We start from the raw sequence: 24,295 nt of genomic DNA, 5'->3' as shown, positions 1-24,295 counted from the left end.
TGATAAGAGAGGTCAGAGGAAAAGGGACAAATTGGTTTGAGTTATATCCAGGAAGGATATAGTAACTCATAGCAACTCTGTACAACCGTGGTGAGCAGAAAAGCATCTCAGCATGCAACGGCAAAAGATCACATTGGGTTCCAGTCCTGCAGCCAAGAAAAGGGATCTTAGAATCAAGAACGAGTTCCTATTAAAGTGCCCGGTGAGTGTATATATACATAGAGAGCATGATGGTCATGTGATCATGTTATTTCATGGAGAGCCTGCAAGTTCATCTGCACTTGTGAGATACCCCGATAGCTCTGTATTACAATGATAACGTGTTATTTGTTATACATTGAACCATTATAATAGTTGAAATGAGCTCTTCAGTAGCTTTCAGACAACACCAGTGTGTGTGTGTGTGTGTGTGTGTGTGTGTGTGTGTGTGTGTGTGTGTGTGTGATGATTGGCAGCTCGTTCAGTGAAGGTAAAGATTAAACTGGGCCGAAAGGAGCGCAGTGCTGAAAGAGGGAAAGGCAGGAGGAGGGGAGGGAGAACCAGAGCCAAACCTGTCGTCAGTGATGATGACACCGAGGATGAACGAGAAGAAGTGAGTCACACACACGACACATTCAAGGCTTTTAAAGAAATAGTCCAGAATACAACCCCGATTCCAAAAAAGTTGGGACAAAGTACAAATTGTAAATAAAAACGATATGCAATGATGTGGAAGTTTCAAAATTCCATATTTTATTCAGAATAGAACATAGATGACATATCAAATGTTTAAACTGAGAAAATGTATCATTTAAAGAGAAAAATTAGGTGATTTTAAATTTCATGATAACACCACATCTCAAAAAAGTTGGGACAAGGCCATGTTTACCACTGTGAGACATCTCCTTTTCTCTTTACAACAGTCTGTAAACGTCTGGGGACTGAGGAGACAAGTTGCTCAAGTTTAGGGATAGGAATGTTAACCCATTCTTGTCTAATGTAGGATTCTAGTTGCTCAACTGTCTTAGGTCTTTTTTGTCGTATCTTCCGTTTTATGATGCGCCAAATGTTTTCTATGGGTGAAAGATCTGGACTGCAGGCTGGCCAGTTCAGTACCCGGACCCTTCTTCTACGCAGCCATGATGCTGTAACTGATGCAGTATGTGGTTTGGCATTGTCATGTTGGAAAATGCAAGGTCTTTCCTGAAAGAGACGTCGTCTGGATGGGAGCATATGTTGCTCTAGAACCTGGATATACCTTTCAGCATTGATGGTGTCTTTCCAGATGTGTAAGCTGCCCATGCCACACGCACTAATGCAACCCCATACTATCAGAGATGCAGGCTTCTGAACTGAGCGCTGATAACAACTTGGGTTGTCCTTCTCCTCTTTAGTCCGAATGACATGGCGTCCCTGATTTCCATAAAGAACTTCAAATTTTGATTCGTCTGACCACAGAACAGTTTTTCACTTTGCCACAGTCCATTTTAAATGAGCCTTGGCCCAGAGAAGACGTCTGCGCTTCTGGATCATGTTTAGATACGGCTTCTTCTTTGAACTATAGAGTTTTAGCTGGCAACGGCGGATGGCACGGTGAATTGTGTTCACAGATAATGTTCTCTGGAAATATTCCTGAGCCCATTTTGTGATTTCCAATACAGAAGCATGCCTGTATGCGATGCAGTGCCGTCTGAGGGCCCGAAGATCACGGGCACCCAGTATGGTTTTCTGGCCTTGACCCTTACGCACAGAGATTCTTCCAGATTCTCTGAATCTTTTGATGATATTATGCACTGTAGATGATGATGTGTTCAAACTCTCTGCAATTTTGCACTGTCGAACTCCTTTCTGATATTGCTCCACTATTTGTCGGCGCAGAATTAGGGGGATTGGTGATCCTCTTCCCATCTTTACTTCTGAGAGCCGCTGCCACTCCAAGATGCTCTTTTTATACCCAGTTATGTTAATGACCTATTGCCAATTGACCTAATGAGTTGCAATTTGGTCCTCCAGCTGTTCCTTTTTTGTACCTTTAACTTTTCCAGCCTCTTATTGCCCCTGTCCCAACTTTTTTGAGATGTGTTGCTGTCATGAAATTTCAAATGAGCCAATATTTGGCATGAAATTTCAAAATGTCTCACTTTCGACATTTGATATGTTGTCTATGTTCTATTGTGAATACAATATCAGTTTTTGAGATTTGTAAATTATTGCATTGTTTTTATTTACAATTTGTACTTTGTCCCAACTTTTTTGGAATCGGGGTTGTATATTAAATGTACACAATAATCCCTCTACGCCAAATGTAAATCATCAGCCAAGACGTGCTTATTTATTTAGATTTGCACTCTGAGGCTAATGAAGCTAACATGCAATAGAATTAGAAATAAATACCAGAATCTTGATGTGAATGAATTTGTAAAATAGCTGCATTAGAGTGTATTCTGATACAATTCAGTTGTCAAACTTTGGCAGGCTACATGCTAAGAGACTGAGTGACACAACATTGCTTCAAGAGAAAAAACAGATTTTGGTTGAGATAGACTTCCATTACTTAGTAGCTTCAGTGCAAAGCTAAAACACGTCTTAGCTGAGTTGCGTAAAATTATTATATTTTTCGCTAAACGTTAAAGGAAAACTCCAATCAGAAACATCTTAAAAATGTTTATATTGAAATATCTGTGAGCAATTCTGGTGCTAACTTGTTTCTTGGTACTGTATGTTTGTTGTTCTCATTATTGTTATGACAAGTTAGCATTTGTGTACTGCATGAATGTGACAAGTGGACATTGTTGTTGTATACCATAGAGTTTAACAGGAGAGAAAAAACATTTCAGCAGTCTCAAACACAAGTGATCGCCGTAATGTTTCAGTTAGCTCCTAAAACAAAAGAGCAAAGGGTTCGTTTCTCATGCACCATTTTCTAACATCACCACATTAATGAGAAATTGAATGTCGAGGAAACAGTGCAAAGGTTGGTCTCAAATTTTCAGATTGCAATGCAGCTGTATGAGTTATAGCAGAGACTATGATCTATGATGACAAGCATGACGGCGTTGATATTATCGCGACGTTGGTATTAGCATGAAAGGTGAAGCTTTGGAGGCTTTGAGTAGAGTGTACACATGAGGAAGTGAGAAAACTGGACAGGAAGGACAAAAAGACTAAAGTGCTGCTGCATCACTCTCTTTTGTTCAATGTAGAAGTGTGTTTTCTTGTAAATCAAAGTCTTAGACCTGAACTAGTTTCTTGCTAACCATTTCATTAGGATTAAAAGTGCTGACTGCAAAGTCATCTGAAATTTTCAAAAAAAAATGTTTTCATTGTGCATGGCATTTTCCTATGTCTCGCAAGAACAATATCATGCGGACGAGATGGGAACATTTTGATATCCCGAGGGTCGCTTTTCTCCATTTTGGGACCATTTTCCTCCCTCTTGAGGTAAACAGTATGGCCCTATGGAAACAGCCGAACGCAAGGAGCTTTAACTAATTAGCATAACTATGGAATTGCATCACACCAAGATGGCGACATGCGGAAAACATCATAACTCTGCATCGAGCTCAGAGCGTTTTGAGTCGCAGGGATGTAATTTGTCATTGACATTTGTGAATAGATCCGTGAAAAAAAAAGACAAATTTCTTTTCTCTGTTACTGCTTTTGTGTTATCGTTTCTTTCTCTGTAAGATCAGAACAATCTTGTTTTGGAACAATCTCCCTAAAGAGATAAAGAGATGTTCAAGTCTGGGTTTATTTAACACTATGATTAAGAATCATAAATTTGTATTGTAATTTTCATTTAGGCTTTGCTTTTAATTTATATTAATTGTTTTTTTTTTATTTGAGATTTTATTTTGAGGGCCACGTGTAAATTATCTACAGATATTTAGTGCTACGCTCAATAAAGAAAGAATTAAAAAAAAAAAAACGTTAGGTGTATAACTCCCTGCTCACTACCATGGAGTCGAGCCCATGCATTCTAAGGCTAAGATAGCTAAGCGCTAGCTAGAATGATTGAGTTATCTGTCTAGAAAAATGACACGTCATCTAACCTTGCTCTGTCTTGCAGTTTCGCTCACTAGGCAGGCTTTCCTTTTCTTTTCCGCTGGCTTTTAGCTGGCGAGAGAGCCGAGTCCGCCATTTTTGCCCACGCTGATTTGTTTTGGTTAAAGGCGTCGTGCGGTAATTTCAGCAATCAGGCTATATCATGTGTCAAAATGTCAGGTTTGGTGGGTTATTCAAGCCCCTCGGTTTCCCGCCATCTCAGTGTCACGATGCGCCCGCTACAAGCATTTAAAGTTGACGCGCACAGCCAAATTTAGGCAGCCAGCCGTTAACTAGGTCAACTTATGTGTGACGTCATACCAGTAACCTCCCTTGGGTGATGCTGGCCTGTCGCCATGTTTTCTCTATAGCGTGCATTTACCAGAGTTGTTTACATTGCGGATTTTGTGGATTTATTCAGTTTGTGGATAGTTTTGAACACTCAAAACCCTATGAAATGATGTATTAATATTCTGTGATGCAAAATGCCTAATCAGTGTATTGTGTTTGGCTGTAACAACGAACACTGAACACTATTTGTGACTGTTGTTATCAATGGATCTGATTTCAAGGTCATGGCTAGGTATTGATAGAAAAAAATATTTTTTTAAAAACACATGTTTTAAGTGTTTCTATGTATCAATCATTAATTGTACAAAATGATTTTCATACATTTATGTATTTGTCATATCTTTCTTTGTCACATGAAGTGTTGTCTTGATAACATATGTGGCACATAAATTTAGCAAATGGATGACAGAAGATTAATTGAAAGATTTATGCCACAGAGCTGCCTTTAACTAATAATTATCACTTATTACTGACGATTGTACGTTTACTAAACAATACAATACAAAGCTCAATACTCCCAGCCTATAACATACTGAATATCAAGTTAAAATCAACCGCAATAAAAGGAAAATGATGAAAACTGGAATATCAAGGGGTCTACTGTATCAGAAGGCCCACTGCATTTCGCGAGATCGCAAGCTGTCAAGTTGCTAGAATTCAATCTTTCTAGCTATACTTTCACCCCCTACAGCTATCAGTATTACACATAATCATAGATTAATCACACAGCATTCTAATTCAAGCGAAAATGGTCTTTAAAAATACACACAAGTAGTGATTTAGTCAGAGAAACCAACCAAAACAAGTCTTCAAGTCGCCGGTCTTCTTCATTCTCGTCTTCGTTTCTGTCGTCGTCAGAACTGTCCTCATTTTCTTCTGAAGATGAGCACTCAGGTTCAAATCTGTAAGGCTGGATATCACCAGGACATTCAGCTGTCAAAATCTCTACTTGTGGGCCATTTTCTTCTTCTGTATTGGTAAAATCAAAGCTAATTTCCTCAGCATCGCTCCTATTTTCTGGTGTGTCCGCCATTGCAACTGCACCGAGTGGTTACTGGTATGACGTCACGCAGCTGTTCCATTGACCGAGAGGGGGCGCTGCGAACGCGGGAAATTTCAAGTGATGGGCATGACCAAATAAGGACCGATTACAACCGCGGGAAGCTTTTGAAAAATCGACGGTCAATTTATTTCGAATCTTGAAAGCATTCTGGTGCAGAATAATGCGACTTTTATCGCCACTGCGTGACGCCTTTAAAAGTAGGTCAAACGCCCCACGGTGGTCATGTGATATTGCTGCTCACTTACTTCAGCAGTCTCCGGAATCGTAAAATGCGGGACAGATTTAATCTCGGCAAAACATTCACATATAGGATACACAGTATATGTGTGTGTGTGTGTGTGTGTGTGTAGCAGCGAAACATCTGGAAACTCACTCCAACAGCTATAGAAATAGAACATTTTGCCCAGAATTCAACTTTGCAGTCAGCACCTTTAAACAAAACAAGGAATATGGAAAACCTGCAAATTTAAGTACAGTATCTTGCATCCAGATGCCACTCACATTACCTCCTGCTTATGTGTTTCAGGAGCGCTCTAACACCGCCAGTGATGAAGACCAGGGATAAAGGCACTAATCAATACAAAGTGTTCTGTTAAAGCCTTAAGCGGGATATACTGAGCGCAGATTCTTCCATATATATGATGGAAAAATAGTGCTTGTATCAGAATCACGAGCATATTTCATTTTTTTCATAGCAAGTGCTGTACACTTTGGTCCGTTACTTCTCTAAGAATCGTAAATTGTAGCGATAAAAAACCCCATTGGACTGAAGTCAGGCTAATCACACACACTGGACATACAGTAGCTAGTCTACCAACTACCAATATAGCTATAAGTAAATCACATAGACAGTTATATTTAATTCAAACTTGTACTGCATGTGCTTTGATGTTGATGCAATTTGTAGCGCACTGCCCCCTTGTGGACCCATTTGTTTTTACAATGAAATTCTCCTTCAGTTGTACTGTATATTGTGTGTATATTAATGGTGTATCCTGTCAGCTGTTGGTGTGTGTGTGTGTGTGATGCTTTATGTAGGGCTTTTTTTATTTTATTTTTTATTTTATTTATTTATTTATTTTTAGTATTGTGCCATCTTAATTTCTTTTTCTTCTGTGTCACACGCTTAACATTCAGCTGCATGCAATTTAGTCGTTGTATCTTTCTTTCCCCGCTTGAGGTACTTTTAACTAAAAGTTAAGACTGCCGCCAAGATGGTGTGTAAGAACTATCGATCGCCATGTACTGTATGTCACGTCCACCTCTTAAATCATGTACCTGACACACCACTGGTAGTCTTGACGTGTTTGTTGCTCTGGATAAGAGCGTATTTCTGATCAAATGAAAGCTGAAGTCGATTTTGAACGTGGACAGCATGCCGCTTTACTTTTGTAGAAACGTGAGGTTATGTAGATGTTTTAAAACGCTTTTTTCAGTTGTCTCGTCTTTCTCCCTGCTGAGATTTAACTTTAGGGATTTTACGCCTGGACAAAAGTCATCGTATGTTAAAGCAACGCTGTCTGCGCAGCTGTGACTTTAACTTAAGAGCACAAGCAAGTGCAGTTCTAAAACAACAAATCGGTAGTTTTATGTCCTGACAGTGGATCTTCATGACGATGACGTTTATTTATATAAGCGCTAATTTCCAGTAAAACTCGTCAAATGGTAATGTTTAAACCAGTTAAAAGTGAAATGTGCATTATAATCTAAATGATCGTGAAATTTAGTGTTGCTTTCACATAGGATTACTTTACACCGGGAACGAACTCCATAGGAAATGACAAGTTTCTGTACTGTGTTAGTGAGGGAGTGTCAGTGGACACTCACATAAAACAATAAAATACTGTAATGTCGCAGTAATGTAACTTCGACTGTATCTGGACATTCCTTCCACTGTATACTGTTTTCAAAGAAAAGATGACGTGATGTAGTTAAAGTGGCCAAATGATATCATGCAATGTCTAACTTATGCCATAGTACATACATTTTAGACTGTAATGCACATCAGTGTTCTTCAGATGGCAATAGATCCTAACACACACCATGAACCCATCGAATACTAACACACCCTCATCAGCTTCCTTCCTCCTTTGGCCATCATGATAATTGTAAGAGCTGTTGCACTTTATTAACTTTAATAACTCACGTAAAGTTTCTTAGAAGACACCTTGGTGCATCCACATCATCATTCATACGCCTTCATCTTCAGTAACCACTTTATCTTGATCAGAGTGGATCCTGATTCTGAAACTCTGGGTGTTAGGTCAGAATTGAACAAAAATCCAAGCAAACTAATTCTCAGTGGAACTACTCTTTAAATAATAATAATAATAATAATAATAATAATAATGTATTTTCAAAATGTATCTGCTACAGTTATTGATGCCACTAAGGAAGGTATTCTATAAAATACAAACAAATTACTTTTTTTTTATTTGCTGTTAGTCCCCATGAAATGTTGTTGCTATGTCCTGTTTCCCTGAGGTAAAAATATGAGGTTAAAAAATGAGGTTAATATGAGGTTAAAAATAAAACCCCAATTCCAAAAAAGTTGGGACACTGTGTAAAACATAAATATAACCAGAATGTGAATATTTGCAAATCATGGAAACTCTATATTTCATTGAAAATAGTACAAAGACAACATATGAAAGGTTGAAACTAAGAAATGTTATTGTTTTTTGAAAAATATATGCTCATTTTGAATTTGATGTCAGCAACACATTTCAGAAAAGTTGGGATGGGGCAACAAAAGACTGTGCAAGTTGTGTAATACTAAAAAAAAAAACCTAATTAAATTAATTGGCAACAGGTCAGTAACACGGTTGGGTATAAAAAGAGCATCCCAGAGAGGCGGAGTCTCTCAAAAGTAAAGATGGGGAGGGGTTCACAGCTCTGTGAAACACTGGGTGGGCAAACATTGCAACAATTTAAGAATAACGTTCCGCAATGTAAAATCCCAAAGAATTTGGCGATCACATCATCGACGGTACATATCATTACAGGATTCAGAGAATCTGGAGAAATCTCTGTATGCAAGAGACAAGGCTGAAAACTGACATTGGATGCCTGTGATCTTCAGGACCTCAGGAGACACTGCATTAAAAGCAGACACGTGTCTGTAGTGGAAATCACTGTATGGGCTCAGGAACACTTCAGAAAACCATCAGTTCATTACTGCATCCACAAATGCAAGTTAAAACCAAATACAAACAATATCTAGAAACACAGCCACCTTCTCTGGGCCTGAGCTCTTTTATGTTGGACTGAGGCGAAGTGGAGAATTGTCCCGAGGTCTGATGAATCAAAAGTAGAATTTTTTTTTTTAGAAATCATGGACACCACGTCCTCCAGGCTAAAAAGGAGAGGGACCATCCGACATGTTATCAGTCCACAGTTCAAAAGCCAGCATCTGTGACAGTATGATGGGGCATTAGTGCACATGACATGGGTAGCTTGTACATCTGGGAAGGCATCATTACTGCTGAATGATATATACACGTTTCAGAACAAGGCAATGCCAAACTGCTTTCTACACATATTAAAACTGCATGGCCCCATAGTAAGAGTCTGGGTGCTAAACTGGCCTGCCTGCAGTCCAGACCTGTCTCCCATTTAAAACATTTGGCGCATTATGAAGCGCAAAATACGACAAAGGAAACCCTGAACTGCTGAGTAACTGAAATTGTAGATCAGGGAAGAATGGGACAACATTTATCTTTCAAAACTATAGTAATTAGTGTCCTCAGTTCCCAAACGTTTACAGAGTGCTGTTAAAAGTAGAAGTGATCCAACACAGTGGTAAACATGCCCCTGTCACAACCTTTCTGAAACGTGTTGCTGATACCAAATTCAAAATGAGCATATATTTTTCAAAAAAACAATAAAATTTCTCAGTTTCAACATTTGACATGTTGTCTTTGTACTATTTTCAATAAAATATACTGTAGGGTTTCCATGATTTACAAATTATTGCATTCTGTTTTTATTTCCAGTTTACACAGCGTCCCAACTTTTATGGAATTGGGGTTGTACCATCGCCCTTCATTTCCTTTGGGAAAAAAAACAAATAATGTTCGACCTGCAAAAATAATGGAATAAATATCTATACTATATGGACATGAGTGTTTTACTGGGAAATACACCACTCATATTTTTCATATGAACTACATCTGGGACATGAACCAAACCCATGACCTATTTCTCTGTTTGTCACTTGTGAGGAAATCGATGAACTGTTTTGATAAATTTGGGCACTTTTTGTTTGTGAATGTGTCTATATAATAAAAAGAAAATCACATGTTGGCTTGAAGATATGAAGTTTATCTTCTCATGTTGAAAAACTCTGGATTTTTCATACGAAATACACTGCGAACCTGAGTGATGTCACTCCGATGACGCCACTCCCAGTGTTTTCCTGCTGACTGGATGCGCATTGTCAAAATGGCGAACTGGTTCAAAATTAAAATTCTTTTGATTAACTTGCATTTTTTTTGTGGATGTGTCTGTATAATATAAAGAACATTACACGGTTGCGTGAGGATATGAAGTTTATGTTCTTGTGTTGAAAAATATTTTCACTTGTGAAATATACATTCACCACTCGAAGATAAACTTCATATCTTTGCGCAACCGTGTAATATCCTCTATGTATATTTACATACTGTACCAGTCAAAAGTTTGTACACCCCTACTCATTCATACCGTAGGTGCTTTTGACTATTTTCTATGTATTAGAACAATATTGAAGACATCAAAACTATGAAATAACATTGGGAACATATGGAGTTATGTAGTAAACAAAGTGTTAAAAACAAAATGTTTGATATTTTAGATTCTTCAAAGTAACCACCGTTTACCTTGTTGACGCTTTGCACACTATTGGCAGTATCTTAACCAGCTTCAGGAGGTAGTCACCTGGAATGCTTTTCAATTAACAGGTTGCCTCGTCAAAAGTTAATTAGTGGGCAAGTTTCTTGCCTTCTTAATGCGTTTCAGATCAAATAGTAAATAATAAAAATACAGTAAATAGCCCTATTCAACTGTAGTAATCCATACTATATCAAAAACCGCTCAATGAAGTAAAGAGAAACAACAGAACATCATTACTTTAAGACATGAAGTGACTTTTAATTAATAAAAATAAAGAAAAACTATTGAATTAGAGGGTGTGTCCAAACTTTTGACTGGTTCTGTATATATACGTAAGCAGTTAAAGTGGATCAGGGTCTATTGTATTGCATATCAGTGACATCATGAATTCTGCTACATACCAGGATATTTCAGCACTTCAGCCCCAAACTTGGTTGCCTCTGCCAGAAGGTTCTTGGACATAGATAGATTTTGAACAAGAGGATGAGCCAGATAAACTTTGAAACAAATCAGCACTTTCCATGGCTCTATTGAAAAACTGTGGTCTGAATTGAACACGGAAGTTCAAATGCACAAATCTAAGAATATAAAGTCACTTTAAATGTTCTGCATGGAGGATTGGACTATGACCCACCAAAACCTTTTAGAGTGACGGTATCTGTAATAATGGTGTTTATAATTTGAAAAGAAAAAGAAAACCACCCACATACAATTTAAGTCCTAAATAAATGTCCATAAAAATGTATGTCTAAATACAATTTTTTTCCTTTATACTACAATTTATATCAGTTTTTGCATTTGTTCTTGAATATTCATTTTCATTCCAGTCATTCTGGACAGCACTGTGTTTTGCCAAATACCTCCTTAGTTAGCAAACAAACTAGTTTGCTCAGTAGCTAGTTAGCAAGCTCTATCATTGGCATGCTAAACATTTGCCACTAGCAGTATCGGGGTCACTGGTTGCGCACACACTGGTGTGTATGAAGCGTCACTGTTTCTGGAAAGTTCTCATCCAGTGCTGTGTTTGGCAGGAGAACCAACTTCCAGGAAATTCTCGAGTGTATTTTGAACACTTGCCCAGAGTAAGCTGACATCCAGCTGGAACGCCCAGTGAGGAAGGAGAGAGAGGATGGAGAACCAAGAAAGTCTTGAAAAAAGTTCAGTGTACACATCAGTGTTTCAATTTCTTCTGAAATGGAGACTACTTTAGAGGAGAGAGAGTCAACCATCAGACAGCGAATAGACCTTTTTCACATTTCTAGTGTTACAAATGAGAGCTGGTTGGCGAAATACTCTGACCTTCATCTGTGATCAAACACATACTCTCCTTCTCAATAATGTTTATGATCCAGCTGCATGATAATGATCATAGCCATAGTGCTAAAAAAAAAAGTCTTGGCACCCTTAAAACTCCATGATTTGTCCTTGGAGGGAACCCTTAAAGACCAATTCCAGTGAAAGAAATTATGAAACAAAAGAGAATACATTATCTAAAATTGCTTTTGATGTTGTTTTTTTTTTAGTTCAACACCAAACAATAAAAATGTATTCTTCCAGAAATGGAGTAGTAATCTCTATTCTAGTATTATAAACATGCCTTCGCATTGTATGTGATAAAATAAAAGTTATCTTGACAAAATAAGCTCTGAGTATGAAAAAAAATTGTTAAAGCAATGCCTTCAGTTTTTTATTTTATTTTACTATAACCTGCCTTTTAAACACAACTAACAACCTCAATGCATAATGAAGTCTGTGGACCTGTTACAAATAAACAAATGACACACCTCTGTCGTGTTATATGTTAAATTGAGCATCTCTCTATGGTTGTGAACATCTGTAACATCTATTCTTAATGCAAGGTGTCCACCAGAGAGTCAAAAGGTGTTCAACTTATTCGCTCTAGAACAGTTCTATGTAGAACTTCCTTGAAAGCAATTTCCAAATAGAACCCATTTTGAGGGCAAGAATTATTAATTATCCAAAAGAACCAATGAGAGAGAGTTTTTAGCTCATCCAGCCACAGGCCAGGCCGGATGAACTTATGAGATCATGTGTCGTCGTCGTCCGTCCACAATTTACAAAAATCGCTACTCCTCCTACAGGATTCATCGGATTTTGATCAAACTCACATACAATGTTCCCCAGGTGGGTGTGCATAAAAGTTGTCAAGATGTAGGCACCACCTGTCATATTTACGATTTTATGGGCGTCTGAAATTTTTGGGTGACTCGTCACATTAAACACTATGCTTCGTAAACTGCTGGGACGTTTTCACTGAAACTCACCCAGAAGACTCTAAAGACATATTCCAACTAGAGTTGTTCACCAGGTGGCGCCACCTCCCATGGATGCAGCTACACAGGAGTCATATGCAATTTCACAAAAATTGCTACTCCTCCTACAGGATTGATTAGATTTCAAACTCACACACAACAACAATGGCTGGTATGAGCTACAGCCTCATTAAGGCTATTTTTTTAATGTATTTTTTGTTCAAGGTGAAGATGATACCAAATACCCAGATGTTCTCAGCGTATGTTGGGAACCACTACTGAAGTAACACGTGAGAAATTCAGTTCTGTTAGACCCAAATTTTTCCAGACATGATACACTGTAAAGAGGTACTGCACACTTCCATGTGTGTGTTTTGTTTTTGTTTTTTTGAGCTGGAAACTAAATAATATGACTCTACTGTGACGAAACATCAATGCTGCTGTTAATATTGAGGAAATTACCATTTTTATAAAAATCGCATTTTATAGGTTGAAAATGGCTCAAATGCCATGTCTGGTTCAAATCGTCCTGAACCTTATAAGGCCGATGATGATGTAGAGTGGATCGTTTTGTATTTCTCTACGTCATGAAATTTGTATATTAAAAAAAAGAATGTTAATGCCCTGTAATCAGAGGTGGGTGGCCATTTTGGCACCTATTTTCAAATATATGATGATCCATACTCCTCCTCCTCATCATCATCATCATCCCCACCTTGTTCAGACCTACCCTACCCCACTCCAACCCCCACCCCATTCTCAGCCACTTGCCCATTTTTGTTTTTTCGCCATTTTCGAATTTATGTAGTAGGTGGAGTTAGGCTCAGAGCTGCACGTGAAGTTATACTTTAAACATGTTTTCTGAGATTTAGTGTTAATGTTGATGTTAATAAACAAGGTTAATAACACCCCTATCATAGCATCCTCTGTCGCAAAATGCAGTTGTGACATTTGAAAGTAACGTCATGCAATATATTTTAATGATACAATAAAAATACAGAGCTTCCTCTGGGAGCAGGTCAAGTTCTTTTTCATTATACAGCTTCGTGTCAGTTTCATTTTTTTTTATTTAGATATGGATAATATTCATAAGTAAGGCTAGTGGGGGGGTAAGAATCATGTAGATACCTGCACAAGTACACCGAGACTGTGACGTATTTTGGCATCAGTATAGCCCTGTCAGCGGGGTCTTGTGGTATTCTGGTACATGTGTGAGATGCCATGAGATCTTGCAGTCACGTGACCGGAAAGTACACAACCGCCATCTTGTCGGTCAAAAACACCGCTGAATACTGCTGCACTCGTGTACAGAATGGATCAATTTCAACCGACGGACTACACGGCTCATTTTTCTAATGAACAGATAACTAGATATATGTCTAAAATAAACGAGCTACAGATTTGTGACCCTTATGGCTTACCGGACGGAGTTTTCACGACCGGATTTTGAACTGCCAGCGGAATACCCAGATGTGTATAATTACCTCATTAACTTTCCCTCGCTGTTCAGTGGTGAAGCACTGCGTGCTTATAAATCTCTGGACAGTTATCTTTACAGAAATTCAGGATTTGTCAGCGACTCAGATGTGGCATCTTGTAAACAAGAATCCTCATTGGATGGGTAAGTCACTTAAGTATTAAGTATAGCACTGACCAGCCGATTATAGAATAGAATAAGGTAATTCCAGCTGTAATTCCAAATCGTCCATCTTGTTTACATGGATCTGGCGTTGGAGAGGTAGAGGCTTGGCAGTGGAGATTTAAGTAACTGTTTTCTGAGCTTAGCCAACAGGCCGGCTCTGCAGCCTCGCTTTTGCTTCCGCTCCCGGCGCCGCCTCCTTCGCTTTGCTTCCGATAAAAATCCACGGAGACCCCGCTGGTCTCGCTATCTCGTCCGGAATGTTTTTTTTTTTCTTGTCCGGAATGCTGTGCATGCAATGGAAATCGCTACAAACCGTCATTTTCTGCTGGAAACCAATGTCCAGTAAGTCCATACGGTTGTAGTGGATATTGAAGTCCGGTACAGACGAACAACACGCAAAAATACACACAAAAAACATAAAAAACTTGCACAGGTAGGGAGAGCTTGTAGCCGCAGCTGTTGTAGTAGAATTGTATATAGTAGGGTTTTCCAGAAGAAAAGGTAGAAGTAAAAGCAGAAGTAGAAGTAGAAGGCGGAAATATAGCGTTTGACCGACAAGATGGCGTCTGTCACAATCTGGATTGGCTGTGACGTCACATGCAAGTGCTCCATAGACACTTGGGGGAGTATGGTGGAAAAAGGCACCTCTCATCCTTCAGAAAGACTCTGACAGGTTTAAACACCATCCATAGTGCTGTGATGTTTACTCGGTGACCTCGTTCCTGAATCCTGTCCAATGTGGGCAGAATCAGCAGTCAAGGCAGGAATATATATATATATATATATATATATATATATATATATATATAGAGAGAGAGAGAGAGAGAGAGAGAGAGAGAGCGATGCCGAGTCAAGGGCGAGCAAATCCTGACCTAGCAGATTGCTCAGCTCTGCCAGACAGAACTATAGCTGACAGAGAATCGATTTGACATCGGCAAGTACTACCTATGCCCTGTCAGCCTTTCCTAGATTCAAGACCGCAGAGGGTGTAGACACCATTCTCCACTCCGTGTGTGCTGTCCCACCATTGCACCATCTTGGCAAGTGAGTTGCCATCAGTGGAGCAACCGCTAGTGTTGTTCCTTGGTATCCAGGGAGCTTAAACACAGCTCACTGCATTTGCATGAATCTTGTAGCAATTCTGTAACTGCTCCACAGATAACTCCTTGGTGTATTCGAGGACTGAGGTTCCTAAGGTGCAAAGAAAAAAGGGAACAATGACCTCATGACAACTGAACAGAAGATAAGGTATCAAGGTGATCCTTACCACCCCTTGAGGATGGAAAGAGTGAAATACTTACCTCCAATTAAAGAACGATTCATGCTAAAGGTGAAATACTTATCAAAGATTTCTTAAAAATGCTGGTGCTTATCCTATGGTAGCTAGTAATAGCTAACACTGTATTAGTAGTTAATAATAGCTAGAAAAAGGATGGAAATGGAAACAGTTCTCGCCAGGTCTAGAATGATGATGGAAAGTCTGAGGTAGACAAGAAGGACATAAAGCACACCAAATACAATGTTCGGATGTGGCATGCTCTCATACACTGCAGTGTCTTCATCAGAATCTAAATATTCCCTTCTTATCATCCACCAGGATAGCTCAATACTGGACAGAGTATCTACAGGGGGAATGAATTCCAAAGTAGATGATAAGCTCCATGAACGGGATGAGCTCCTCTCCAAAATAGTGAGCTCAAACACCTCATAGTCATTTTCCTCTTCCTCCAAATGCTGTCTTGTTCTGGAAGGGGCATATTCATCGTTGTCATCTTCTTCAGTCATCTGGTCCCTCATCCTCCTTATCCACCAGAAATACTCGCTGCTGGATGGAGTATCTGCAATTTGAATTAACTCCAAAGTAGGGGATAAGCTGCTTGAACGGGATGAGCTCCTCTCCAAAATACTGAGCTCAAACACCTCATAGTCATCGTCCTCTTCCTCCAGATGCTGCCTTTTCCTGGGAGGGGCTTCTTCATCATTGTCATCTTCTTCAGTCATCTGCGCCCTCGTTCTCCTCCTGCCCTTGAAATGATCACAGATTGAGTGCACATCCTCCAAAACAACATTTCTGTATACCTGATCAAGACTGTAGTATTCCTCATTGACATCATTCTCCATGGTGGTGTAGTGGAGCTTGCTGGCAGGTCGCTGGTCAGACAGAGTTTCCTCCCTCCATGTTCCTGTGTCAAGGGAGATGAAAAGACAGTGAGACATATCTGCACATTTCATAAAGAGGAATCAGAATCAGTGTATCTTTTGGACTTTAGTAAACTTTTAGTAAACCATATAATTTTTTTCCCGAACCAGTTCACCCGTGTTAAACCAAGCACTGACTAACATTAGGCTAATTTTCATTATCTTAAACCATTCGCTAAGTCACTCATTTCTGCCCACTATTTTCTTTCCTGTTCCTTTCACTGCAGCTGCTGAATAAATAAATCAGCAGCTTGTATGTTAAGAGTTTCACAGGTTTAATGCCATTTTAAGCTGCCTGTTTTAACACTGTTAATATTTTAGGGTCTGTTTGCAGTGTTGCAGCCGGTGAAAATTCCCAGGAATCCTGACAGATTAAATGGTTTCAGGAAACCTTACTAGAACTGGAAGACTTAGAAAATATTCTGCTAAACTTTCTCTCAGTCCTGGGATTTGAACCCAAAACCTTTCAATTACTAGAATTGTAATTACTATCAGTATTAAAAGCTACCACCTGATATAAAAATAAGAAAAAGTTGTATTACAGGTCTGGACTATTTTTTCCTCTACTGTCTGAATTTTTACAGTCATGGGATTGTCTTATAAAATCATTCTCATCAGTTTTTATCTGATCCCAGTCCAAGTGCTGTAGGAGGATGTGCTGATTGACAGCTGCTTCCTGGCCACTCAACAACTGGCAAGTTTGGTTTTTTTTTTGGACAATGCTAGAAATCAGCACTGAGTGTGAAATTAATGCTGGATTTTTTAAATGTGTTTTGCCCGATGACCTCATGGTCTTAGTGATGGTCATGTTGTATGACCTGCAGGACAGGAAGTTCCAGCCCAGAGAGCTACTGGCAGGAGAACAGGAGGGGCCTATAGAAGTCTAGTGGAGAGCGTTTATTCATGGACACCCCTCCCCCAAATACCACTAAATTGTTGGGTTTCAGTCATGTGACTTTTCTTAGCGGTTTTACCGGAAGTGAAATAGCTGGTGGTCTAAACGGCTGCCGTAGTGCATACACCTAGCGATAACTTATCAGAGTATGCTCGTAATCTAGTAGCCACTGCTCACTTTAGATATATTCAGAAGATTGCTATGTGCAATGGAATCGACCCCTACAGTCTGGGAAAGAAGGATTTGTCATACGAGCTCAAAAACTACCCTTCAGTCGAGTTCCCTGACATCTCGAACTATCTGGTGTTGCAGACGTCCTTCTACGCCGCAAAACAGATGAAAGCATGGAAGAGTATGGAGGCTTACAACTTTTTTGTATGTGGCTGGGTAAAGGACCTCGCTATCAAGTCGCTGCCAAATGAATCCTGTATTGTTTTTTCCCGTGTAAGTATGTTTTTTGTTTTAAGCTTTTCGTTCGTGTCTTTACAACGAAGCGGTGCAAGTTGACGTGTAAACAAACAACAGTTCGCTTGATTCTCACTTGTGTTGGCTCTTATCTCTCAGGTAAATCATTCACAAAGATCATCAGAAACCCCTTTAAAGATACGGATCTTAGTTAAACAAGATGGAGAAGTGATCACACCACATTGTAACTGTATGGCTGGGTAAGAATTTTGTCGCGATCTTCATGCATATGGACTTTGTGAGTGAGGAGTAAACAAAGAAACAGCTGGGGACTTTAGCGCTTCATGATTAAAAAAAGTATCATAGAATAATGACACATAGCAAGAAAAGTACTTGGAAAACACTAAGGACGTAGCTGAGAAGGATATATGGTACAAACCTTTCGCCAAGTGATCACTGCAACCTTGAGCATGTTTTGACTCAGCTCCCTTTGATTTCAGTGAGAGGTTCAAAAGCCACCTTTCTCGACGTCTTTTTGTGAAATCCTGTGTTCGTTCACCCTTTTTTATTAGTTCGCGGGGAACCCTGAAGAAATTTTTCAGTTTAATGGTTTGATCGATTCGAACAACCTAAAACAACGCAAGCGTAAGGCATTTTTCATGCGAGCAATGCAGCTTCTCCATACAAACGCTTTGTCAACTGAGCTTTGGTAGACCACCAGCTAAAGTTTTGAATAACTAATGAGGCGGATGTGATGTCACGTGAAACCCAGCAATACCACACACACATCTGGAGGGGACTGAGTTCTGTAAGGACACACACTGTTTCAATGTGCTGCAGTTTGCACATCAAGCATGAAAATGCCTGATACACTTATTAGAAACACTTGCACATTCAGGCAGTTATCTAAGCTCTTGACTTATTTCTGCATGATTCTAAATACCAGAATAATACGAGAATACAGAAACAAAGTGTATTGTGCTGCTGCCACATGATTCCAAACTTTGTGTGTGACTTGGAATATCAAACTGGATTGAGAAGATATGTGACTTAAGCATATTCAACAACTAGCGTAACTTAACATAAGCTACCTGGCAGATAAAACAAACTCACTGACCTAGTAGCCTTGCTTAAAAAGCTCACCTTTCCTCAGAAACAAAATGTTTAACATTTTATATTTCATGAAAGTAAGTAAAGGAGCAGTTTCAGACAGGGTATTAGTGTTCATCCTATGCACAAACAACACACACAACACTTTCATTCAAATTTAAGGACCTTCAAGATCATGACCCCCAGATGGCAATAACCACATGTCCAAACAAGCTGCCTATGAATTTACCGGCCCAATAAATTAATTAAAAGGCTATTTTAAAATGTCTCCCTGTTGTACATGGTCCATTTGTTTGGATCAAGGTTATCTGAGACTGGTCTCAAACACAAAATGCCAACCAAGCAGCTACACTATATGACCAAAGGTTTGTTGATACCTGACTATCACACCCAGATACGGGGCTTTCACAAAGTTACAATTACACACAGTTGTACAGGATGTCTCTGTACACTGTAGCATTAAGCCCAAACCTGCTCCAGCATGACAATGCTCCTGTGCACAAAGCAAGCTCCATGAAGACATAGTTTGCCAAGGTCGGGACCAATTTTGGAACAAAATATTCAACAAGCACAGTGTAGAAATAGTTAAGGTGGGTGGAGCACAGAACCACAGCAGGCCAGAACTGAGTTCTCACAAAACTCTATTTTAGCTTTTCAGCTTCTCATTTTGCTCACCCAAACACACACACACACGCACACAAGTGTCCAGGTTGGGGAAGAGCTTCCTTCCTCTGCTCTCCCTCTCCACTTATAGGGCGCGGTCACTGGGGAAGACATACAAACACAGATTAATTCCCGTCAGGTGCAGTGATTTTGCCACTTACCTTCCCTGACTCTGCCCTCCATTCACAGACCAATGCTTGACCACGCCCCCGCTGCCATATACCCCCACCGCCCGGCTCAGGCTGGGGAGCCATCTGGCCTGCAGCCAACTCCCCCCCCGATGGGAGTGGAAATCCGCCACGACCATCTGCACCCCCGGCCTGTCGACCACCTCGAACTTAAACGGCTGGAGTGCCAGATACCAACGGGTGATCCGCGCATTGGCATCCTTCATGCAGTGGAGCCACTGCAGGGGCGCGTGGTCTGAACAGAGGGTGAAAGAGCACCCCAGTAGGTAGTAGTGGAGGGTGAGGACCGCCCACTTGATGGCGAGGCATTCCTTTTTGATTGTGCTGTACCTGCCCTCACGCACCGACAGCTTCTGTACAGCACTGGGCATTCCTCCCCCTCCACCTCCTGGGACAGAACAGCCCCCAGCCCTCTGTCCGATGCGTCCGTCTGCAAAATAAAGGGGAGAGAAAAGTCAGGGGAGTGTAACCGTGGCCCTCCACACAGTGCAGCTTTTACCTCTGAGAAAGCCCGCTGGCATTGTTCCGTCCACTGGACCGGATCTGGTGCTCCCTTTTTAGTGAGATCAGTCAGCGGGCTGGTGATGTCGGAATAATTAGGTATAAACCTACGATAGTAGCCAGCCAGCCCCAGGAACTGTCTCACCCCCTTTTTGGTCTTGGGCCTTGGGCAGGCCGCAATCGCTGCCATCTTATTAATTTGGGGACGCACCTGCCCATTGCCCAAGTGGAAACCCAGATACCGTACTTCCATCCGCCCAATCGCACACTTCTTCGGGTTGGCTGTGAGACCCGCTCGCCTCAGAGACCTAAGGATGGCCCTTAGGTGTTCTAAGTGCTGCGGCCAGTCATTACTGTAAATAATAATGTCATCCAAATAGGCGGCCGCGTAGGTGGCGTGGGGGTGGAGGACCCTATCCATAAGCCGCTGGAACATAGCAGGTGCCCCAAACAGCCCAAAAGGAAGTGTGACGAACTGGTGTAAGCCAAACGGTGTGGAAAAGGCCGTTTTCTCTCGGGATAGCGGAGTCAAGGGGATCTGCCAATATCCCTTTGTCAAATCCAGTGTCGAATAAAAACAAGCCGTGCCTAGTCGATCAAGCAACTCCTCAATACGAGGCATTGGGTATGCGTCAAATTTAGACACCGCGTTGACTTTTCTATATTCCACACAGAACTGGACCGACCCGTCGGCCTTGGGAACCAAGACCACAGGGCTGCTCCAGTCACTGTGGGACTCCTCGACGATGCCCATTTCGAGCATGACCTCGAGTTCTTCCCAAACCACCTTTTTTTTGTGTTCGGGCAGTCTGTAAGGGCGGCTGCGCACTACTACCCCCGAGGGCATCTCAATGTGGTGTTCTATGAGGTGGGTGCGGCCGGGCAGGGGCGAGAACATGTCAGAAAATTCTGTCTGCAACTGGGTGACCTCCGTGAGTTGGGTCGGGGAGAGGTGGTCTCCACAGGGGACCGGAGGGCGATGTCAATTTTCCTTTTTGAACCTCCGGCCCCAGCTCTGCCTTCTCTGGAACCACCGACACCAACGCCACGGGGACCTCCTCATTCCAAAGTTTTAACAGATTGAGGTGGTAAATCTGTAACGCCTCACCCCTGTCCATTCACCTGAGCTCATAGTCGACGTCCCCGACTCGCCGTGTGACCTCAAAGGGTCCTTGCTACCTGGCGATCAATTTGGAGCTCGATGTGGGCAACAACATGAGTACTTTATCTCCTGGTGTGAATTCCCTAAGGCACGTGCCCCTGTCGTACAGCCGGACTTGACATTCTTGGGCCTGCCGCAAATTCTCCTGGGTTAGATGCGTGAGTATGTGGAGTTTGGCGCACAGGTCGATAACGTATTGAATTTCATTTTTACTTGTTGAAGGTCCCTCCTCCCAATTTTCACGCAGCACATGTAGAATGCCACGCGGCTTACGCCTGTATAATAATTCGAACGGGGAGAACCCCGTGGAGGCTTGTGGGACCTCTCACACTGCGAATAACAGGGGCTCGAGCCATTTATCCCAGTTGCGTGTGTCCTCGCTTACAAATTTACGAATTATATTCTTGAGGGTGCGATTGAACCGTTCGACTAAGCCATCCGTTTGTGGGTGATAAATGCTGGTGCAGATAGGCTTAATTCCCAGTAACCCATACAGTTCGCGCAGTGTGCGTGACATGAACGTAGTGCCTTGATCAGTCAGAATCTCTTTGGGGATTCCGACTCGGGAGATGATGTGGAAGAGTGCTTCTGCAATACTATGTGCTGAGATATTGCGAAGAGGCACTGCTTCCGGATATCGCGTTGCATAGTCCACCAGAACTAAAATAAAGTGATGTCTTCGTGTTGACCGATCTAATGGCCCAACGAGATCCATCCCAATTCTTTCGAATGGGGTCTCGATTAATGGTAGAGGGCGCAAAGGCTCTTTTGGAATGGCCACAGGATTTACTAACTGGCATTCGCGGCACGCCGTACACCACCTACAGACATCGCAGTGAATCCCTGGCCAATAGAACCAGGCCATTATTCGGGCTAGTGTCTTATCCTGCCCCAAGTGTCCGGCCATGGGATTAAAGTGAGCCGCCTGGAATATATATAAATTCCCGGTGGCTCTTTGGGATTAAAAGCTGTGTTATCAGTTCCTTAGTCTGAGTGTCCTGCGTCACTCGGTATAACCTATCCTTAATAATGGAGAAATAGGGGAAGGACGGGGTGGCGTTTCGCTGGAGTGTTTGACCATCGATTACTCTCACTTGGTCAAACGCATGCCGCAGAGTTTCGTCTCGCAACTGCTCCAACAGGAAATCCGCAAGGGATTCCCTGAGAGAGGGAGGAGGAGCCTGCTGCTCCTCACTCTGACACGGTGATGACGTAGACGGCTCTGTGACAGCTGCTCCTGCCAATGCCACACCGGGACCTCCCCCCACTAAATTATGGGAGGCCCCACTCTTCACTAAATGTGCCATTAATTCCCTAAATCCCGGGCAATCAGTCCCCAAAATTATCGAGTGGGTAAGGCGAGGATTAGCTGCCGCCTTTACACTAAATTTCTCCCCTCGAAATAGAATGTGGACCGACACTAAAGGGTAGTTGTGAACATCCCCATGTACACACAACACCTTCACCAATTGTGCTCTCCCCAATGCCTCGTCTTGCACCAGGCTTTGGTGGATTGAGGTCTGATTACAGCTGGAGTCCACCAAAGCCTGACACGTATCCCCTTGGATACTCACCGGTATGCGATATGCTCCGGCCCGATCAAGGGCGGTCCCTGGCATGTCGGGGATCTAGACCACCGCGCCCACCTCCATCGCTGAGCACTGATGCTGGAGGTGCACTGGCTCCCCGCAGCGCCAGCAAACTGGCCCAGGCTCTCCCTCTGCACTGGTGTTCTGGAGCTTACTCACCTGGGGGGGGGGAGGCAGACACAGAAGTAGGAAACAGTAGGGCACTGCGGGTGTGGCGGGCTGGCTGGGGTGGAGCCGGCCCCCGCCTCTGAGGTGGGGGAATGGGGCGAGGACGAGGAATAGAAGGGGGGAGAGAGAGAGAGAAGAGAGGGGAGAAGAGGAGACACGCTGTCCTGCTGTCGGAACAGCTGCCATATGGTCCTCCACCAGCTCGATGGCCTGATCCAGCGATGCCAGGTGATGGCACTGGACCCACTCTGCTGTTCCTTCTGGAAGTTGGGCGATGAATTGTTCCAGCACCACCAGGTCGATGATTCCCTCGGTGTCGCGGTTGTTGGCCCTCAGCCACCGCCGGCAGGTATCCCAGAGTTGCTGGCCAAATGGGAACGGCTGGCCAACCTCCTCCAGGCGCAGCGCGCGGAATTGCTGCCACTACTGCTCCGGGGTGCGCCCCACACATTGGAGGACGGCCCTGCGGAGGTTGGCGTAGACCAGCCGGCTGTCGGTGGGGAGCTGTAGCGCGGCCAGCTGCGCCTCGCCCATTAGCAGGGGGAGGAGGCGCGCTGTTCCACCGGCCAACCCCATGCTTCTGCTGCCTGCTCAAAAAGAGCGAGGAAGGCTTTGGGGTCGTCATGCGGACCCATCTTCGTTAGGGTGAGGTGGGGATGGTGGACCCCGCCGATGCGAGCAGGTGCCGGAACGCCTGGCGATCTTCCTGCTGCGCCAGCACCAGGGCTTCAAACCGTTGTTCCTGCTCCTTCCGGAGGGTGACCAGCACCTGCTGCTGGCTCTGTTGGGCCGTGGCGAGGGCATGGACCAGGTCCTTGAAGGGGGAGGACTCCATGAGGCTGTTCTCTTCTGTACTCCGTCCCGGGTTTTGGCACCACTGTAGAAATAGTTAAGGTGGGTGGAGCACAGAAACACGGCAGGCCAGAACTGAGTTCTCACAAAACTCTTTTATTTTAGCTTTTCAGCTTCTCATTTCGTTCACCCAAACACACGCACACAAGTGTCCAGGTTGGGGAAGAGCTTCCTTCCTCTGCTTTCCCTCTCCACTTATAGGGCGCGGCCACTGGGGTAGACACACAAACACAGATTAATTCCCGTCAGGTGCAGTGATTCTGCCACTTACCTTCCCTGACTCCGCCCTCCATTCACAGACCGATGTTTGACCACACCCCCGCTGCCACACACAGGTAT

General features: G+C 42.4%; 1 protein-coding gene across 4 annotated transcripts in view; it reads left to right on the top strand.

Moving 5' to 3' along the window:
* LOC132884870 (transcription activator BRG1) overlaps positions 1 to 11,781 on the top strand; it is a 73,552-nt gene extending 61,771 nt beyond the window's left edge. For 2 of the 4 annotated variants that reach the window (XM_060918892.1, XM_060918891.1), the window contains exons 32-33: positions 456 to 592; positions 11,341 to 11,781. In XM_060918892.1, the coding sequence (XP_060774875.1) occupies positions 456 to 592; positions 11,341 to 11,400 (197 nt within the window). In that variant the 3' untranslated portion in view covers positions 11,401 to 11,781. Of the gene's footprint in view, positions 1 to 455; positions 593 to 5,963; positions 7,868 to 11,340 lie in introns of those variants that run through there. The other 2 variants (XM_060918894.1, XM_060918893.1) reach the window with 1 other exon arrangement.
* Positions 11,782 to 24,295: the final 12,514 nt, after the last annotated feature.

Source organism: Neoarius graeffei, chromosome 4 (genome assembly GCF_027579695.1).
Source record: "Neoarius graeffei isolate fNeoGra1 chromosome 4, fNeoGra1.pri, whole genome shotgun sequence".
NCBI classification, from domain to species: Eukaryota; Metazoa; Chordata; class Actinopteri; order Siluriformes; family Ariidae; genus Neoarius; species Neoarius graeffei.
This window is presented reverse-complemented; position numbering and strand designations above follow the sequence as displayed.